This window comes from Mustela nivalis, assembly GCF_964662115.1.
Source record: "Mustela nivalis genome assembly, chromosome: 7".
In the NCBI taxonomy this organism is placed as follows: Eukaryota; Metazoa; Chordata; class Mammalia; order Carnivora; family Mustelidae; genus Mustela; species Mustela nivalis.
The window spans coordinates 88,781,433-88,799,901 of record NC_139026.1 but is presented as its reverse complement, the minus strand read 5'-3'; the positions used below and the strand labels follow the sequence as shown (position 1 = coordinate 88,799,901).

At 40.1% G+C, this 18,469-nt stretch overlaps 2 protein-coding genes across 11 annotated transcripts in view; one reads left to right on the top strand and one right to left on the bottom strand.

Moving 5' to 3' along the window:
• SLC11A2 (solute carrier family 11 member 2) overlaps nucleotides 1–11,400 on the top strand; it is a 38,159-nt gene extending 26,759 nt beyond the window's left edge. For 5 of the 7 annotated variants that reach the window (XM_082741263.1, XM_082741265.1, XM_082741266.1 and 2 more), the window contains 6 exons: nucleotides 232–351; nucleotides 511–660; nucleotides 1,214–1,287; nucleotides 1,865–2,018; nucleotides 3,984–4,037; nucleotides 10,150–11,400. In XM_082741263.1, coding sequence (XP_082597389.1) covers nucleotides 232–351; nucleotides 511–660; nucleotides 1,214–1,287; nucleotides 1,865–2,018; nucleotides 3,984–4,037; nucleotides 10,150–10,227 — 630 coding nt within the window. In that variant the 3' untranslated portion in view covers nucleotides 10,228–11,400. Of the gene's footprint in view, nucleotides 1–231; nucleotides 352–510; nucleotides 661–1,213; nucleotides 1,288–1,864; nucleotides 2,019–3,983; nucleotides 6,349–10,149 lie in introns of those variants that run through there. The other 2 variants (XM_082741268.1, XM_082741269.1) reach the window with 1 other exon arrangement.
• Nucleotides 11,401–13,863: 2,463 nt separating this feature from the next.
• The window catches only part of LOC309869733 (HIG1 domain family member 1C), a 39,777-nt gene continuing 35,171 nt past the window's right edge, over nucleotides 13,864–18,469 (bottom strand). For all 4 annotated transcript variants that reach the window (XM_082741326.1, XM_082741323.1, XM_082741324.1 and 1 more), the window contains one exon: nucleotides 13,864–14,776. In XM_082741326.1, the coding sequence (XP_082597452.1) occupies nucleotides 14,712–14,776 (65 nt within the window). In that variant the 3' untranslated portion in view covers nucleotides 13,864–14,711. The remainder of the gene's footprint in view (nucleotides 14,777–18,469) is intronic.

Below are 18,469 nucleotides of genomic sequence, written 5' to 3'. Positions count from 1 at the left end.
AAGATGTAAGTTGAGGATGAAGGCTTTAGGAACTCGGAGAAAAGACTTAAGCAGAGGAATGAAGGAGTATCCAGCAAAATTTAGGTCGAAGGCCCCTAAAATGAGGTCAGGTCCTGAGTCTGGCTTCTGCGGAGTAGGGCCCAGCACAGCACTTGCTACAGAGCAATTTTGTTTTGGTCATTGTCTAAGCAGATCATTGACAAAAACATCTTTCTCCCTTGCCTCCCCCAGGGTGTTGTACTGGGATGTTACTTTGGACCAGCTGCTCTCTACATCTGGGCTGTTGGGATCCTGGCTGCAGGACAGAGCTCCACCATGACAGGAACTTACTCTGGCCAGTTTGTCATGGAGGTATGTGCTGTTTTGACTGGTATAGAGTAGAGGAAGAAAACATTGATTGCCCTTTGTGACATCTTCTTAATCCCATGTTTCTAGGGTCTTCCTGAACCTCCCAAACCTTTTTCTGTTTCCTTTTCTAGACATTTATCCTGCTTCTGGGTTTTCTTCCAGGGATTCTTGAACCTAAAATGGTCACGCTTTGCCCGAGTGATTCTGACCCGCTCTATTGCCATCATCCCCACTCTGCTTGTTGCCATCTTCCAGGACGTAGAGCATCTAACAGGGATGAATGACTTCCTGAATGTTCTGCAGAGCTTACAGGTGAGGAGGGAGCTGGGGGAAGCCCCATCCCATTTAATCAGGCAGTGTTATATATTGCTGTTAGGTACCAAGCCTGTAGTGCTGGGTCCTGGGAAAAATTCAGAGGAAGAAAGAGGCACAGTCTCGGTAAATGTATGGAATCCCTGGTATCTGAAAAGCTTTTAGAAATGTTTTGGTTTGTAAAAGCCTATTGAATGGGAATTATCTGCTATAATTATATATGGAGTATAAAATTACTGTTTTTTAATCCAAGCAAACATTAAATAACATAGGACATGGCTAGGTCCTATTGAGGTTAAAAAAGCAAGACAGATAGGAATGTTTATAAAGACACTGGATCAGAATCGGTGTCCATCCACAGAATAAAGACGTAGGATCAGACGACTCCATAGGTTTCAACATAATGCATGAGCATCTTGGGATAATAGGAATAATTTCTCATGAGGTAGATGAGACAGGTTATTATGTATTTCCGATGTGCTAACAGTGCTACTCTTGGGATAATACCAGGATCTCCAGTAGCCCCATCTGATCTCCATTCTTTCTCTTCCAGCTTCCCTTTGCTCTGATACCCATCCTCACATTTACGAGCTTGCGGCCAGTAATGAATGACTTTACCAATGGAATGTGAGTGTACTTCTCAGTTCCCCAAAAATATGTGGGGAAGCATATCTTCATTGAATAGACCAGTGAGAAAATGAGTCAGGCGGGGGAAGCACATGTTTTGAGAGGTGAATGCTAGAGCTGCCCCTTAGTTTTTGGCTCAGAGAACAGAGACTATGAATGTAGTAAAGAAGGCAAGCACATTTTTCATTTCTAGCATGAGAAAGTTCCACTCTTAGGGCTTTAATTCTTTAGCTTTGGTCACTGAAGTGTAAAGCACCTTAATTCCATGTTAAATGAGAAAAGCATAAATGAATACCTTTTATGTACTTCTTGAAAGGGTATGGGGTATTTGAAATTATTTGTTGCTTTCTAGGTACTTGAGACTTGTTGCATTTTTAGGGACTTAAATATTAAGGATTACTTGATAGTATTTCCCCCCCCCCTCTATTGATGTTTTACTTGGGACATGGTAAGAATAATTTTCAGTGCATTTTGAGATGCCTCTTAACTCCTGTCCTGTCTACTCCACAGGACAGTGTCCTTTTCTGCTTGTGAATGGGTTAGACTATTCCCCCAGTGACTGATGATTCTTTTACAGAGGCTGGAGGATTGCAGGCGGGATATTGGTCCTTATTGTCTGTTCCATCAACATGTACTTCGTCCTGGTTTATGTCCAAGAACTAGGGCATGTGGCACTGTATGTGGTAGCTGCTGTGGTCAGTGTGGCTTATCTGAGCTTTGTGTTTTACCTGGTAAGTCTTTTCAGAAGGGGGCAGGGGTGTAGGTATCAGACATGGTAGAGATGGGGCTTATGAACACCAAAATGAAAGTATCCAAAAGAGCAAAATAGCAATCTTTTTTCTTTTTTTTTAAAAGCACATAACAAAAAAATAAAAAAAAAATAAAAGTCCTATCTCCAGGTTATGAGACTGTTTATGTGAAATTGTTAAGTCACCTGTGGTTCAAAATATTTTTAACCATAAAATTTATTTTGGCTCTTAAGAGCTGTCATGTTACTTCTGTCTGGTTTCCATTCTTAGTAATTCCTGATAAGAGGGGCACCTGGGTGGCTCAGTTGGTTAGGCATCTGCCTTCAGCTCAGGTCATGATTTCAGGGTTCTGGGATCAAGCCTCATTTCAGCCTCCTTGCTCAGCCGGGAGTCTGCGTCTCCTTCTCCCTCTGCCTGCTCATGCTTGTGCTCTCTTTCAAATAAATAAATTAATAGCTTTTTAAAAATTCCTGATAAGAGAGTATCGTGTTTTTGAAGAATTAAAAGAATAGTATATAGAAAGTAGAGAGTGGCACAAGATTTTAATAGCTGTCTACAAAAGAAAGAATAGTGATATTTTCTCATTGAATTACTCTAGAGTTATTTAAAAATGTTGGTTATAAAAGCATCACTATACAGAAAATGCAGAATAATGTATTCCAAGATGATCATTTTTTTCCCCCTAAAAATCAGGGGTAAATTATGTTAAAAATGGTGATAGTAGTTGTGTTAGGATATTTCCTTGATGGATATATTCTTTTGTCTTATTTTCTAAATCTTCTGTAACATTACTTATATTAATGGAAAATAGTTGTAGCAATAAAGACAACAAACCCACCTCCCTGTTCTCTACAGGTTTCTCTGAAAAATGCATATGTGGAGGCTTAGGGACAGCAGAATTTGTACCATATATGCTTCAGAGAATAGTTAAGGATGGAGGCTGGAGACCTGCTGATCTTTTTAACACTTACCTAGTCCCCATGCTAATATCTGACACAGGTTAAGTACTCAATTGAGAAAATAACTTTAGTGACTATTGAAAAATTAAGCCCTGGATTGATTTATTTTTTCTTCTTTCCTCCCTATAAACCTTGAGCACCCTAGGATTATGCTGAACCTATATTCTAGGGATTTACTCCAAGAAAACCCAAGTAACTGAACGTGTCCTTGACAGGAATTATTTTTAAAATTCACTGTAGAAGTTAAGGGAATCCTTCCTTCCTGCAGATTAGCTCTGAAGAGACTGAGTTGTCCTCAGGTAGCCTGAGACTGTTGAGGTTGTTGAAGACCCATTTTTAGGTTGGGGACTGATTCTAGGGTTGGTTACTGCTATTAAGCTCCCAAACACATACTTGAGCAGTTTGGGGTGCTGTCCCAGTTGTATTGGTCTGTCAATCATTACCTCCAGCTGCATCATGAGGAATGGGGTAGGACTGAAGAAACATGGTCTTCAGGGAACTCCCAGTTGGACAAAAGAAACAACAAACAAAGCAGTAGGAACAGGGAACTCAATATTGAAAATAGTAATAGTATGAAGAAACTTTGTTGAGAAAAGCAGATTCCAGGATGTTTTAATGGGGATGTGGGGTTGGGAGAATGACTTGTGCAAACTGGGTGGTAGGACATGAGCAGAGTTGGATGTTCAAGGAAGAGAGCAGGGGGACGCCTGGGTGGCTTAGTTGGTTAAGTGTCTACCTTTGGCTCAGGTCCTGATCCCAGGGTCCTGGGTTAGAGTCCTGCATCAGGCTCCTTGCTCAGCAGGGACCCTGCTTCTGCCTGCTACTCCCCCTTTTTGTGCTTTCTCCCTCCCTCTCTCTCTGACAAATAAATCTTTAAAAAAAAAGAGGAGAGCAGGTTTGTATCTTGAGCAGTGCAGTGTGAGCAGTCATGATGGGAAGAGGGATCTGCAGAGAGGTTGGCGAATGATGACCATACTTTATCTTTCAGGGTTGGCAATGTTTGATTGCATTGGGCATGTCCTTCCTGGATTGTGGGCGCACGGTAAGCATCTCCAAAGTCCTGCTGACCGGAGAAGCCACTGGCAGCTATGCTAAGTAGACACTGGATCAGTCTGTCTGTCTTCCACGGGTAGCCATCAGAGCCAGTGTGTTTCTATGGTTTACTGTGTGAACATAGCCAAAAGTATGTGCTGTTGCACAGAGTGCATTTAAGACTCAGCTCTTTGTTGGGAAAGACTTTGTTTCAGTATATGTTTGAAAAGATGGAAATTTTTTTTTTTCTTCCTGACCTTCTAACCTGGGAACTGCATTAGATAGAATCTTTGAAAAACTGACATGTGCTGCTATCATTCCAACACTAACTCTTAAGTAGCTGCCCAAGAGCCAGCTTGTTTTATCCTTTTGAGAGATAATCCTATATGCATTATTCTTAACCAGGCTCTGTATTAAAAAAAAAATATTTGAGAAATGTATTAAAGTTTTCATAAGACAAATTACAGAATGGGTATGCAGGTTTTGTTCATAAAAAGATAAAAGGCTGAGAAATACTTTTCTTATGCATACCCTCTCAGTTATTTTAATTATAAAAAAAAATAAAATCTCAACTAAACTGGTTTCATCCATATTAAATATAAAATTATGAAAAATCTACCTCCTTCGGGTTCAGGATTCTTTTAACTTATTTTCATTTTAAATTTCTTGGTGGAAGTTAAGAGGGATGAGAAAGGATAAAGATGGTGATAAACAAACAGCAAAGCTGGCATGTGGGTGTTGGTTATTAATCACCTTAGAAAGTCACTGAGCAGATTTTCTTCAGAGATTGAAAGCTTATCAGGATTTTCTTTCCAGTCCCGATTTTCTTAACTTTCGTGTTAATACAGAGCTTTCCTGATGATATTTACTCTTGAGTATATAGATTTATAAAGCTTTCACCTTCCTCATTCAGGAGGTTGGTTTTAGAAAAAAGATGGTAGCATTTATGAACTGACATTCTCATGAGATTTTGGAATGAGAAAAGACTTTAAAGGAAAGAAGAGTCATCTGTTTTATTCCTAAAAGACACCTCCTACCAGAATTGTCATGGTTTTCCGAAGCATGCCCAAGACAACCTGCAAGGCAATCTCGGGAGCTATGGACCTAACTGTTGGAAAGCTCTGTGTCTCTCAGCAAGTCAGTAGGAATCACTGTGATTGAAAGTTCTCTCTCAGCAAGGTTGCACTGGGCTACCTCTCTTCAGCCATTCCCTCAGAGGGAAAAACTTTGAGACCAGATGGTGGAGCTCTGGAGTCAGAGGACATGGGTCCCTTCAGCATGAAGCTGCTTCTCTTCAGCCACTGCTGACATTTTTACATATGGAGCCTGAGATTATGTGATTATATCAAAGCAAATCACATTTGTCTGGTGGAGATAAATAATCAAGTCTGCTCTAGCCATTGACTTGATGAGAACAGTAATGGGAATGGCATTGAATGGCAATGACTTCTCATTTTTGGAGCTTTCCTTCTAGATTCCTGGTTGATTGACCTTCTCTATTCACCTGAGCCCCTAAACGCATTATTGCTGATACCAGGCCAAGAGTATAGACTGGATGGACTTTTATAAGGCATTAAGGGTAAACCACTGTGTATCACTGACCGTACCTTACTTTAGGCCCTCAAGCACAGGATCATGAAAGAGAAATTTCCCTCACTGTTCCTCCTCACATCTGCCCCTGTCCCTGTCCCAAACTGGTCATAAGGGCACTCTGTGAAGATACTGGGGGTTGACATCTTAATCTCTCATCTGGCTGGGCTAGGTAGAGGCAAAATTGACAAAAAAAAATTCTTTGTAAAGACAGTATAATAACACACACTACCTTTGCCCTGAATCTGGGTGGGTCCAGTCACTCTCAGAGTCATAAGACTTAGAAGTTCAGGTAAAGCTGCTTGTTTTCTTTAAAAAGTTTTGTTTATGACTTGAGATGATGGAAAATTTCTTCCCAGTTAAATGGCATTTTATAATACTATGTGTGTAATGTTTGACAGTGTTAAAAATACTCAATACTGTATTTCATTTGATCCTGTCAGAAAGAAAGTGTACTTCAGCCAGTACTCTGGGTGCAATAAACAATGCTGTGAAGTCTCCCAGCGCCAGTGTGCGCGCTGTCTGTGTCGGATGTTAAGTGGTCCTTGTTTTCCACAAGTGTGACATGAAGTCATTGTGCTGTCACAGCACACTGGGAGTTAATGGATGGGGAAGAGCTGGAGTTTGGCTCCTGTAAGGTCCTGCTAGTAGTATAAGTGGTTACAACTGAGCTGTTAGTGCCCATTTAACTATGTAAACTTGGTTTGTAATTAAAAGATTTTTTTCCTTTTCCTGTTTGGTTTCCTGGGTATTTTTTTAACCTTAAAAATACTTCTGGGGATGCCTGGGTGGCCCAGTCAGTTAAGTATCTGCCTTTGGCTCAGGTCATGACCCCAGGGTCCTGGGACCAAAGCTCAGCATCGGGCTCCTGGCTCAGCAGGGAGCCTGCCTCTCTCTCTGCCTGTCGCTCCCCCTGCTTGCCCTTGCACACTCTCTCTTTCTCTGCCAAATAAATAATAAAAATTAAATCTTAAAAAAAAAAAAAAAGAAAAGGGACGCCTTGGTGGCTCAGTTGGTTAAGTGGCTGCATTCGGCTCAGGTAATGATCCCAGGGTCCTGGGATTGAGTCCCACATCGGGCTCCTTTCTCAGCAGGGAGCCTGCTTCTCCCTCTGCCTCTGCCTGCCTCTCTGTCTGCCTGTGCTCACTCTCTCTGACAAATAAATAAATAAAATATTTAAAAAAAAAGAAAAGAAAATACTTCCGAGATACTGCAACATCAGCCGCCACCTAGATGACATTTTAAGCCCACATTGTTAGTGATTTTCTCTTCTAAAGGGATGGAGATGCAAATAGTTTTAGTCCTGAGAAGACTTTCAGGACCCCAGACACCAAACAGTCATACCAGTTTACCCACTTAGTCACATAGTTTTGCTGCTTCTAAAGGTCACATCGTTGCAATACTTAAAGTCCAAAAAAATTGTTATTCTGCATTTCTTTGCCCTGAGTTGAACATTTTTCTATCTGTAGTCTTGTTTCGCCATTGAAGTAAGCTTTTATGTTCCGTATGTATGATGCCAATAAAAAGTATGAGTATTTGAAAAGAGAAACCAAAATTGTTTAGCTTAAAAACTGAAAGCATTTTGGCAGAACTGATATAAATGGAAAAACTGGCACCATTTAATAAAACAAAGACAAAGCTCAGGCATAGTAAACTGCAGTTCCTGTCACCATATAAACAACAGGAAAATCTAAGTCAGCACTTCATTTATCCCAAGGTTGGCACAGAACTGCATTTTCCCTTTCTCTGTTGTAAGCTTTTCCTGTGTGTCTTACAGGAGACAGATACTGAAACACGATAGAAGTAATCTGGGAATTTTGTTCTCCATGTTATCCTGCCTCATTTAGCTCTCCCTTCTTAACCTGGGTTTAAATTCAGAACTAAACTAGGAGGCAACAATTTGAAGATCTGATTTGAGACATTTCTTTTAGCTCCGCCCTCTGGAATGCTATCTGCTCCTTTATTGGACAGGACCAGTGCATCTAAATGTATCCGCTTCTCTTGGCATCTTAGCTTTTATGAATGTTAAAAACCACTACCATGTGCTAGTCCTGGTCTGAGCACTCTTATGACCTCGTTTAATTGTTAACAACAAGAGGATCCGCCTCTTTATTGATAAGGCAACTGAAAGGCCAAAAAGTAACTTCCCCACATCACATCGCTGGTGAATAGGCAATGGGCATTTCGACTTGAATAGCTTAACTCCAGAGCCTACACTGTCATTCCCAAACCATGCTATATAATACATAGTACACATTTTGTGCAGGGTTAAGACACCAAGCTGGGTGTTTGGCAGGACCAGGAACATATCAAAGCATTTGTGTGATACTCTAATTAGTGATAGAATATGTTTCAGCTCACCATTTGCCAGCTGGTAGACTAATTTTGTTTGACCTTTGCTATATTTGAAACAACTTTGAATGCTTTTTAGTAAGCACAGAAAATAGGCCATGGCCCTCTGTGATTCTACCTCAGTAGTAGCTAAGAACTATTAAGCTTACTCATTTGCACTACCTCTCTGCCCCTGACAGTATTTAGCCTACTCCTGGGTCATTTGGCCCCATTTCTCAGTGTCTCAGAGCAATATGACAAACTTCTCCGATGAGGAGGTTTTGTCTAGTAAGTCATCTGAGTGACTCTGGGGATCACAGGACTAATAATGCCACTCTTGCCTACTACATAATGAGGAAGCCCACCACCTCAGCTCTTGTGAAAAGGCTGCAGTGAATTTATAGTGTATATGACAATCGCTCTTGGTTACCAACCTGAGATGTAAGACCCTGAAATGAATAAGGAGGCTTGTCTGAAGAGTTGTCTCTCTGCCCCCAGGCCACTCTTAGTCACTGTTCTTAGAACAGTTTTATCTTGGGCTTCATCTGGGGTCATCTTCACACAGCCATCACAAGCCTATGAGGTATACGGGACAATTTGTAATACATTAAAAAATTACATTTGTTGAAGACTAACGGCGTATTAATGTACTTGGTATTCTCAAATGTAGCATTTATTCCTATTTTTACAAATAAGTAGGATAAGGCTCCAGAAGTGTACATGAACTTGCTCAAGGTCTGCTCCTCTCAAGTAGCAGAATTGGCATTTGAACCCAACTCTGGTGACTTTTCCACTATACTATAATAGGGATGTTTTCCTTCTATGGATTTATAGTCTACATTCTGCATTAATATACAGGCTGTTGATGCCAAGGGGTGATAACTTTCCTAAAACCCTAAGTAATAACAGTAAGGCTAAAATGAGATTCAGTGATTGTCTCAGTGTATGTAGAGGAGAGAAAAGGAGTAAGCAATAACTTCACAGATCTCAAACAATAGGGATTCAGAAAATAAAGGGGGATGTTGCCTGGGTGTCTCAGTTAAGCATCCTACTCTTGATCTCAGCTCAGCTCTTGATCTCAAGGTCAAGAGTTCAAGCCCGGTACAGGGCTCCACACTGGGTGTGGGGCCTACTTCAAAACAAAATAAACCATAGGGATTCAGGTTTCCAGGAAGGCGGTCTGGCCATATTTTAAAAGCAGTCCAAGTAATTTCAGTTCAGCCTGACAAACATTTGAGACCCATAGGTCATTTCCCTCTCTCAGCACTTTTTTTTTTTTTTAAATGAAAGGCTGTTCTCTGCTCAGGTGCCAAAAGATCGTGAGGCCAGCCTGGATAATATGGCTCAGGATTTAGACTGAGCTCAGGGTTTAGAATTAGTGTTTAATTCTAATAATTTAGAATTCATATTTCATTCTAATATTTGATTTTCATTATTTAGAATTTATTTGATTTCTAAAACAGTACCAGAATACAAAAGCACTTGGTGTGTTGGCTCTGAATGTCCTTATCAGAAGTAGCCATCCTGGGATGTCTGGTTGGCTCAGTCAGTTAAGCAGCTCAGGTCATGATCCTGGGGTCTTGGGATCCAGCCACAGAGTCAGAGTTGGAGTCTGGCAGGGAGCCTGCTTCTCCCTCTCCCTCCACCCCTCCCCCTGCTTGTGCTCTCTCTTTCTGTCAAATAAATAAAATCTTAAAAAAAAAAAATCCAGCAGCAGCCAAGTGTGTCAGAAGAATAGTCAAAGTGCAAATTTTGCTGAGGGCATTTGGCACTACCTCAATTCTTAACTATTTCAGTACCTAGCTATTTTATGTGCCATAAACCATTCATGTATCTATCTGCAAGCCATTTCTTTTCTGAAATAAAAACCAATATAGTAGTACTGGAAAAAAGCGTCTTTTGATGTGCTGATTATAGGTCCTCATGCACCAGTTACAATATTTAAATACTTGCAAATCACGGGCACCTACGTGGCTCAGCAGTCCATTGAGTGTCTGCCTCGGGCTTTGCCAAGCTGGCTGTGGTCCTCCTGGAATAGAACACCACCCCCCCCCCGCTCAGCGGGGGTCCTGCTTCTCCCTCTGTCTGCCACTCTCTCCTGCTTGTGCTCTTTCTCTCTGTCGAATAAATAAAATCTTTCTACATAAATAAATAAATACTGGCAAATGAGTCTAACTCTTTTCCGTTTTTTTTGTCCTTAGTACCATCTGGGATTGACGGCTCAGCCTGAACTCTACCTTCTGAACACAGTGGATGCCGACTCACTTGTGTCTAGATGACTGACAGCCCGCGAGACTGTATAAGAACTACTTTGTCTTAATCCTTTTGTGCCAGGTGTCCTGTTAACATATCTCTGTTAGTTCAGAGGTGAGTTTTGTTCAGATGTTTTGAACAAAAGGTAAAGATTTCCTCATGGGAAAGGACATTAAAAGCTGACAGCTGTTAAGTGTAGGACAGAGACCCACCCACCTCCCCTGTCCTACAATAGCCAGAGCTCAATGATTGGCCTCTTGTGGCCACACACCCTATGGGCTTGTGTCTTGACTTCTGGCATTTAAAAATATATATGTGTATATATTTATGTAAACCTGAACATATCAGTTTGGGTAGAGTTTTAAGGTTATATAAAATTGATAGGTCTTATTTTTTTCAAAGACAGTATTCAGATAAATCAGATATTTGTTTTTCTGGGTCACAGGTGAGAAAGGAGAGGGAGTAATGCTCTTTTTTGGAATGACCTGGTCAAATTAACTTACCTTTTAAAGTGATACTTGACTATGGCCGGTTAAATTACATGTCAGTTTTAATCGACCAGACCCTTAGCAACTACTTCATACCAGCACATCATTTCTAAGGAAAACATTTCTTCTTTTCAGCATTCATATTTGGTCTTGGTTATTGATGTGCTTCTTAATTATAATTATCTCTGTTGCTTTTCTTGAAATCTTACTGGAGGAATGATGATATTTTCCAAAGAGCTTAATACCTTGTAATAAGATTCAGAAACCATGCTATAACCAATGATCAGTTTTCCATGTGACATTGTAACTCAGCCCATTTTACCATTCAGGTTTTTATGTATAAAAAGAAGAAACTTCTAACATTTACTTTTATAAAGATGTTGATGGACCTATTTGTTTTCTTTCTAATGTTTAGAGTCCTACCATGTGTTTTCTTCCCATTTTTCCCATCAAAACGCCAAACACCATTTCTGGGTCCAAAGTCTGTTTCCAGGAATGGCTAATATTTCTAATGTTGAATTTCCCTGAATGCTAAGCATTTTATTGTGAGATATTTATACCAAGTAATAAGAGATTAGAACTAGACTAGGACCAGTTCTCATGTCATAAACTGCCTGTCTACATGTGGGTTATAGATTCTTTTTGACCCCTGTTCTTAACTAGGACTTTTTTCCTTAAGATTTTTATAATAAAAAAGTTAATACTTAAAAATTGAAAGATTTTGCATAATTATCTGATTGAAAAGGAGATTTTCAACACTGGGTCATATTCCTGCATGGAACTACAGTTGGCTGGAATGAATGGCAGCTGTCCATCTCCATGGACTATACTGCGGGACAGCACACACACTCCTTCACTTCCTTCTAGCCACAGAGGCATTCTGGTTGCAAATACTGCAGCTTTTGTATGACTTTGAGCATTATCTTCCTATTTCAGCTTCAAAGGTAAATATCTCATTTGTCTTATTTTAAAAGTTAGTGCTTTTCAGTACGTTGTTTTTTGTTAAATCCAGACATTCCTTATCTTCATTTATAAAGACCTGGCCCTCCAAGTGGAAAGTTTTCTAAGATGGTACTTTAAAATTCTTGGGGCCCCTGTGTGGCTCAGTCGGTTAAGCCTTTGCCTTTGGCTCAGGTCATGATCCTGGGGTCCTGGGATCGAGCCCTGCATCGGGCTCCCTGCTCTGTGGGAAGCCTGCTTCTCCCTCTCCCACACTGCCTGCTTGTGTTCCCTCTCTCGCTGTCTCTCTGTGTCAAGTAAAGAAATAAAATCTTTAAATAAATAAATAAATAAATAAATAAATAAAATTCTCTCGTTTCTCTATCAGGGGCCCTTGAAACTTCTGGTAAGAGTAGTGTCCTTATGCTGTAGGTTAGCATCCTTCCGATCTTAAAATGAAACTGAATTAGCATCAATAAACAGCTTTCACTTGAAGAAGAGATTTTTAAAATGAGTTTCAGTATTTTAGATTCTTTATACACAGATAAGAACTCTAGATGGACCAATTTAGATTTTCCTCCCTTCCTGGGCAATTCAGTTTCATTACTAGTGAGTGTTAGGAGGAAAAAAAAATAGGTTTTAAAACTCCTGTTTTGCCACTCCTAAAAGGATGAGGTGCTCAGTTAAACAGAGACGAAGCACTTGGGGGATTCTTTAACTCATCTCCCTCCTTTAGCTATATGTTACTAGGAAGAGACTCGAGTGTACAAAAGTTTATAAGTATACCGATCAGGTCATATAACTCCTATAATAAAAAAATTTGATAATCTGAGTTATGCTAAAACCAGTAGAAGAGACTGATTTCTAAAGAGGGAGTCTGGGGTATACTTCTTTTCTAAGTGAGGAACATTTAATAATTCTCTAATTTATGATTTACAAATCTGGATTTTTCTTTTCCTTTTTTTTTTTTTTTAAGATTTTATTTATTTATTTGACAGAGAGAGAGGGAGAGAGAGAGAGTGCAAGCAGAGGGAGTGGGAGAAGGAGAAGCAGGCTCCCCACTGAACAGGGAGTCTGATGCAGCACTTGACCCCAGGGATCATGACCTGAGCTGAAGGCAGATGCTTAACCAAGTGAGCCACCCAGGTGCCCGTAGATGATTTTCCATTTTAATTTAAACACAATTTGTGAGTTCTCATGCATAGCTACTCTTAGTAAATAAATACCTTGCATTTCTTTTTTCAAGCAATAAATATATCACTGAAGTTCTCTCAGAGTAAAATTAATAAATTCTGGAACCTACTGGGTTTTATGAGAAAAGCCCATTTCTAATTAAACACTTAAGTCTATTTTTATTTTTTAAAGATTTATTTATTTATTTGAGAGAAGAGAGAGTATAGTGAGGGGAAGGGGCAGAGGAAGAAGCAGAGTCCCTGCTGAGCAAGGAGCCTAATGTGGGACTCCATCCCAGGACCCTGGGACCAACTAAGCCACTGAGGCACCCCCTTAAGTCTATTTTTAATGTAGAGTCTATATTTAGAGAGTAGAATCTTTTCAGTAGCCTGATTAGAAATATCTTTTAATTGTGTAATCATCTTGAAGGATGATGTTTCTATGCCAGCTGTTCTCAATTTCCCTAACCTCCATGGAACATAGTAGATCTAGCTCTGGACTATTTAGTGGAATAAAGTAATTGGATTCTTCCTTGCCTATTTTCCAAAGAGGACAGTGTTGACCAAAACAGGTACTAGAAGAGCCTCCTGATAGGTAGATGACAATTTTAAAAATTACTACCTGTGCCAATGGAGAGTAGTGTATATAATACACAGAACAATGGGTTAGTATCTGGAATGCAGACGTATTTTCAGATATTCTTACATCTTTTCCTTTCCCAAATACTAGACTTCACCTTGCTGTCAGATTAACCGTCCACTACAGGAGACATCAAGGAAAAGGAAATCACCATCACAGATCATTTTATAGTACGTTCTTGATTTTATTTCAGTGAATACTTTTTTCATTTTGGGTTTTTTTTTTTTTTTTTCAGGCTTGGAGTTTTAGGGAAGTAGATCTGAGTCATAACAGTTGGGACTTCAACAAAGTCTAGTTAATTTTTTTAGAAGCGTGGGCAGTTATGAGGAGTTTGAGGTCACAGATAGTTAACATTTAATGTCTGCTTTGGTTTCTGTGTCTTCTAGTGTCAGACCAGATTAGCAATAGCATTAGACTAACTCCTTTCACCCCCATAATTGCCATCTGGGGGAAAGGGATTTTTTTTTTTTTTAGCAATTTACCTTTGTGCTCCTATAAAATGTTTCAAGAAGTATAAAAATGAATACATAGATATATTTAAATGTTAAACATTTATGTTTGTGGCAAAATAGTCATGTTTTTAGATTAGAGTAAGGTACACAGTGGTAAACCAAATTTAAATAACAACATGACCATTCTTCTCTTATAACTATTTGCTGTTCTTGAAAAGAATTTATGAAAGCTCTAATTACTTTGCCCTACACAGAGAGAATAAAGTGATGAATAGAGTATTACATTTAATATGGATATAGATAATTTTTCTGTAGCCACTATTATAAATTCTAATTTTCATATTGGTTTGGCATAATATAGATTATTTTCTGCCACTAACTAGAAAGTAAAAATTCTAAAAGTCAGAAAATCCTATCCTAGGTTCTGAAAGACAACAAGGAATTTTTTTTTTTAAAGATTTATTTATTTATTTACTTGACAGAGATTACAAGTAGGCAGAGAGGCAGTCAGAGAGAGGAGGAAGCAGGCTCCCTGCTGAGCAGAGAGCCCGATGTGGGGCTTGATCCCAGGGCCCTGGGATCATGACCTGAGCTGAAGGCAGAGGCTTTAACCCACTGAGCCATCCAGGCGCCCATACAACAAGGATATTTTTGAGTTGACTGTGATTTTTGATTTGGAAATCAACTTTGTAAACAATTGAGACTTACTATACAAGGGTATGAGAATCCTGTCTCATTCTTCTGCAGTATAATTTGCTACATATTGAGAATTCTTCATAATGAATAGTTTTCAGAAGGCTTCTTATCTTAGATGTAGCTTCATTTTTTGGACACACTGAAGAACCGAGGTCTGATGTAATCTTTATACATAGAATAGAGAACACCTAGAAACAAAAAATATATATCAATACAGTATCTGTGGAAAATGAAGGCTGAATTTCTTCCACTTGTATTTTTCCAAAACTGTCCCTCAACTTATAAACAAACAAATGTCTTCCATCTTATTAACTTTTGGCTTGGATCATATAAATGGCTCCAGACAAACCAACCAATCCCAAAAAGTTAGACCCCTTTAAGATCCATATAAATCTCAATCCAAATTTATAATATGTCACTATGCCACCCTAGAATTTGAATTTTAAAATATTGGTGCAAAAGTAAGGAGAGTGGGGAGACTTGGCTAGATAATAACATAGAAATAATAGATATCTCAATCTAGCACACCTCTCTTCAGGGCCTCCTTGTGTTTAGTGTCTTGAGGGAAAAGAAGGTAAAGGGACAGAATCCTTGCTTCTAAAGGTTGGCAGTCTAGTGGGTGAATTAGGTAGGAGTTTAGGCTGAGAGGTCTTCCAGACAAAGGTCTACCAGAAGTTTAGGCTGAGAGGTCTTCCAGACGGGTAAGTAGTCAAGGGAAATAGCCTGAGGGGTAGAGTTGTTTCATTGTGTTGCAGGAACGTCAGCAAGTGTTTGTATCCACAGTAGGTTAAGGAGTCTGCTCATCTCCTGCTCCGTCCACATCAGTTATCAAGACACCAGCTATTTAGTACATTGTCTAACCTAAATTCTTTACTTCCTTTCCTTCTGCCTTTTTTTTTTTTTTTTTCCTGACGCTGTTCGTGTCTTCAGGGAGCGCACAGAGAAAAAAGGATGGGTGAGGTTGTTCTCGGGGCACCCTGTAGCTGGCTGAGGCAGCTGTCTGCACAGTTTCCTAACACAATAGTAGTAGAACCATCACAGATGTATAAAATCCAAGGCAAAAACATCTTTACTGGATGCACTGTGGTATCTATGGAGACATTCTCAGATGCAGAGAGAACTGCAGAACTCATTTCCCTGTGCTTATTAGACACAGGTAAGGCTTACCTCTTGCCTGCCTCTTAAATGTTGGTATTTCCTGGAGTTCTGATCTCAACTCTTTTCTCACCTCATTCACACCTGTGAATGCGTCACTGGTAAGCAAGTTAGAACCCTCTTTTTAATGTGAGACCCATATATTCATTACACCATATGTCTAATTTCCACATACATAGGTAGGTGGCTGCCACACTTCTGAATTATACATAAATAAGTTGAGCATGCCCCTCAAAGTGTTCATTTATTTATAAACAATATAAATGTACTATGGCTAGTCTATATATGAGTAAAGCTTTTTTTGTTTTTAAGATAAAAATATTTTCTTCCGGGGCGCCTGGGTGGCTCAGCGGATTAAAGCCTCTGCCTTCCGCTCAGGTCATGATCTCAGGGTCCTGGAATGGAGCCCTGCATAAGGCTCTCTGCTCAGCGGGGAGCCTGCTTCCCTCTCTCTCTCTCTCTCTCTCTCTCTCTCTGCCTGCCTCTCTGCCTACTTGTGATCTCTTTCTGTCAAATAAATAAAATCTTAAAAAAAAACAAAAAAAACCCCAAAAAACCAAAAAATTTTCTTCCCGCATACCCATGGATCTCCTTATACATTTCCTAAAGTAAGAGTACTCTAATTTGGAGACATCTGCCATAGGCATCTCAGTCAGTATAATACAAAATTAAGAGTTCAGGCCCCAGAGTTGATAAGCCAGGCGATTATTAGCAAGAATTTTTTTCTCTCTAAGACTCCATTTCCTTATCTGGAAAGGGGATTATTAGTAAATAAAGACTTTGGTCTTTGTTCAGAGTTCCTACAATAGAGTTTCTAAAATGCTTAGAAGTTCACAGATAGAGAGGGGCACTGGGGTGGCTCAGTTGGCTGAGCATCTGCATTTGGCTCAGGTCATGATCCCAGAGTGCTGGGATCAAGCCCTGCATCAGGCTTCCTGCTCAGTGGGAAGCCTGTTTCTCCCTCTCCCTCTGCCTGCTAATTCCGCTACTTGTGTGTGTGCGCTCTCTCTTTCTCTCACTCTCTCTTTCTGTCAAATAAATAAATAAAATCTTTAAAACATTTTTTTCAGATAGAGGAGTATCTTTGTTACTCATGGGCCCCTTGGATTATACCTGAATTTATGTTAATGGGATGACCTACAGTGGCCTCTCAGGATCCTACTTCAGGATGTGGCTAGTCATGCCAGAAGACCAACCATAGGATTAGAGGGTTCTTAGCCCTCCAGGGAGGGGAGTAGGGCTAGAGATTGAGTTCTGTCGTGGGGCCAGTGATTCAGTCAATCATGCCTACATAATGAAGCCACAATAAAAACTCTGGATGCTGAAGCTCAGTAGAGTTTCTCTGGTGGTGGACACATGGATGTGCTGGAAGGTTGACATGCCCTGATTCCATAGGGAAAGGGTAGAAAGCTTTGAGTCTGGGACCCTCCCAGACCTTAGCCTACGTGTCTCAATTTGCCTGGTCTTGATTTAGATACTTCATAATAAAACTTTAGTCAGTATAGAGCTTTCCTGAGTTCTTAGGTTGTTTTAGTGAAATGTCAAACCTGAGGGAGTTTTGGGAACCCCTGAATTCACAACCAGTTAGTTAGAAGTTGCAGGTGGCCTGGGCACTCCCTAGAGGCTGGTCTCTGCAGTAACAGCAGTCTCTGGGAAGCTAAGGCGTGCTGTGGGCAGTTGGCAGCGGTACAGGAGCGTGCTAAGGTGCACCCGGTGGTGTGAAGGAGGTGCTTATTAAGATTAAATCCCTGTGGTGTACACCTAACAACACTGCGTGTTAACTATACTGGAATGAAAATAAAAGCTTAATGAAGTTAACCTACAAAAAAAGATTGAGATAGTGATATAGAAAGCAGAATGGTTGCACAGCATAAACACTCATTAATATCAGCAATTACTGTTTTGTCCAATATGCACTTATCCTCCCACCAAACCTGTTCTTCTTCATTCTTTATACTAGTGAAGGCACACCTTTATCTGGCTGCCCAAACCAGAAGCCTAGAAATCATCCTTGACTTCTTCCTTTCTTCCTTCCTTCCTCCTTCCTTCCTTCTCCCAATCGTTTAGTTGCTGAGTCCTGAACGTTTCTAGAATCCACCTCCTCTCCATTTTTACTATTCCTGCTTTAGTTCAGACCTAGTTCATCATCTAATTGACTTCTTCTCTGCCTTTGTTCTCACCCCTGCTTTACAAATCCTCTAATCATTTTCCTTTTCCTCATAGTGAAATAGAATACGCATGGAAAATGGTAGACACAATCTAAATGACCCGATTAACAGACAGTTGCAGAGGCAATTACCTGGAATTGCAGGTCAAGAAATAGAATATGGGAAGCATCTTGGGAGCCCCCCAGCTTTCCCTCTCTGACCATACCTCCTCCTTTCCATAAATAACCACTGTTCTGTCTTTTCTTAGGGTGACCCTCTGTTCAAACGGTTTCACATTGCCTGCGTTTGGGCAGGCGCCTTTCTCAGCTGCTATCCTGACTACTATACTCCCCTTTTTAAAACTTCCACTGAATGTGTCCTCTAGTTAACGCCTCAGCTTGTAGACATTGATCAGGGATTTGTTTTCTATCAGTTTTGCTGGGCTGTAATTGCTTTTTTGCAGGGACAGAATTTGAAGGGGAAAGTAGAAGCTGCAGCTGCTGTGTTCTTCTTACACTTGTAGGCTTGGTGCAGGGAGCCAGGTGCTGGCTGTTGCTCTTCACCTGCTGGCTCACCTTG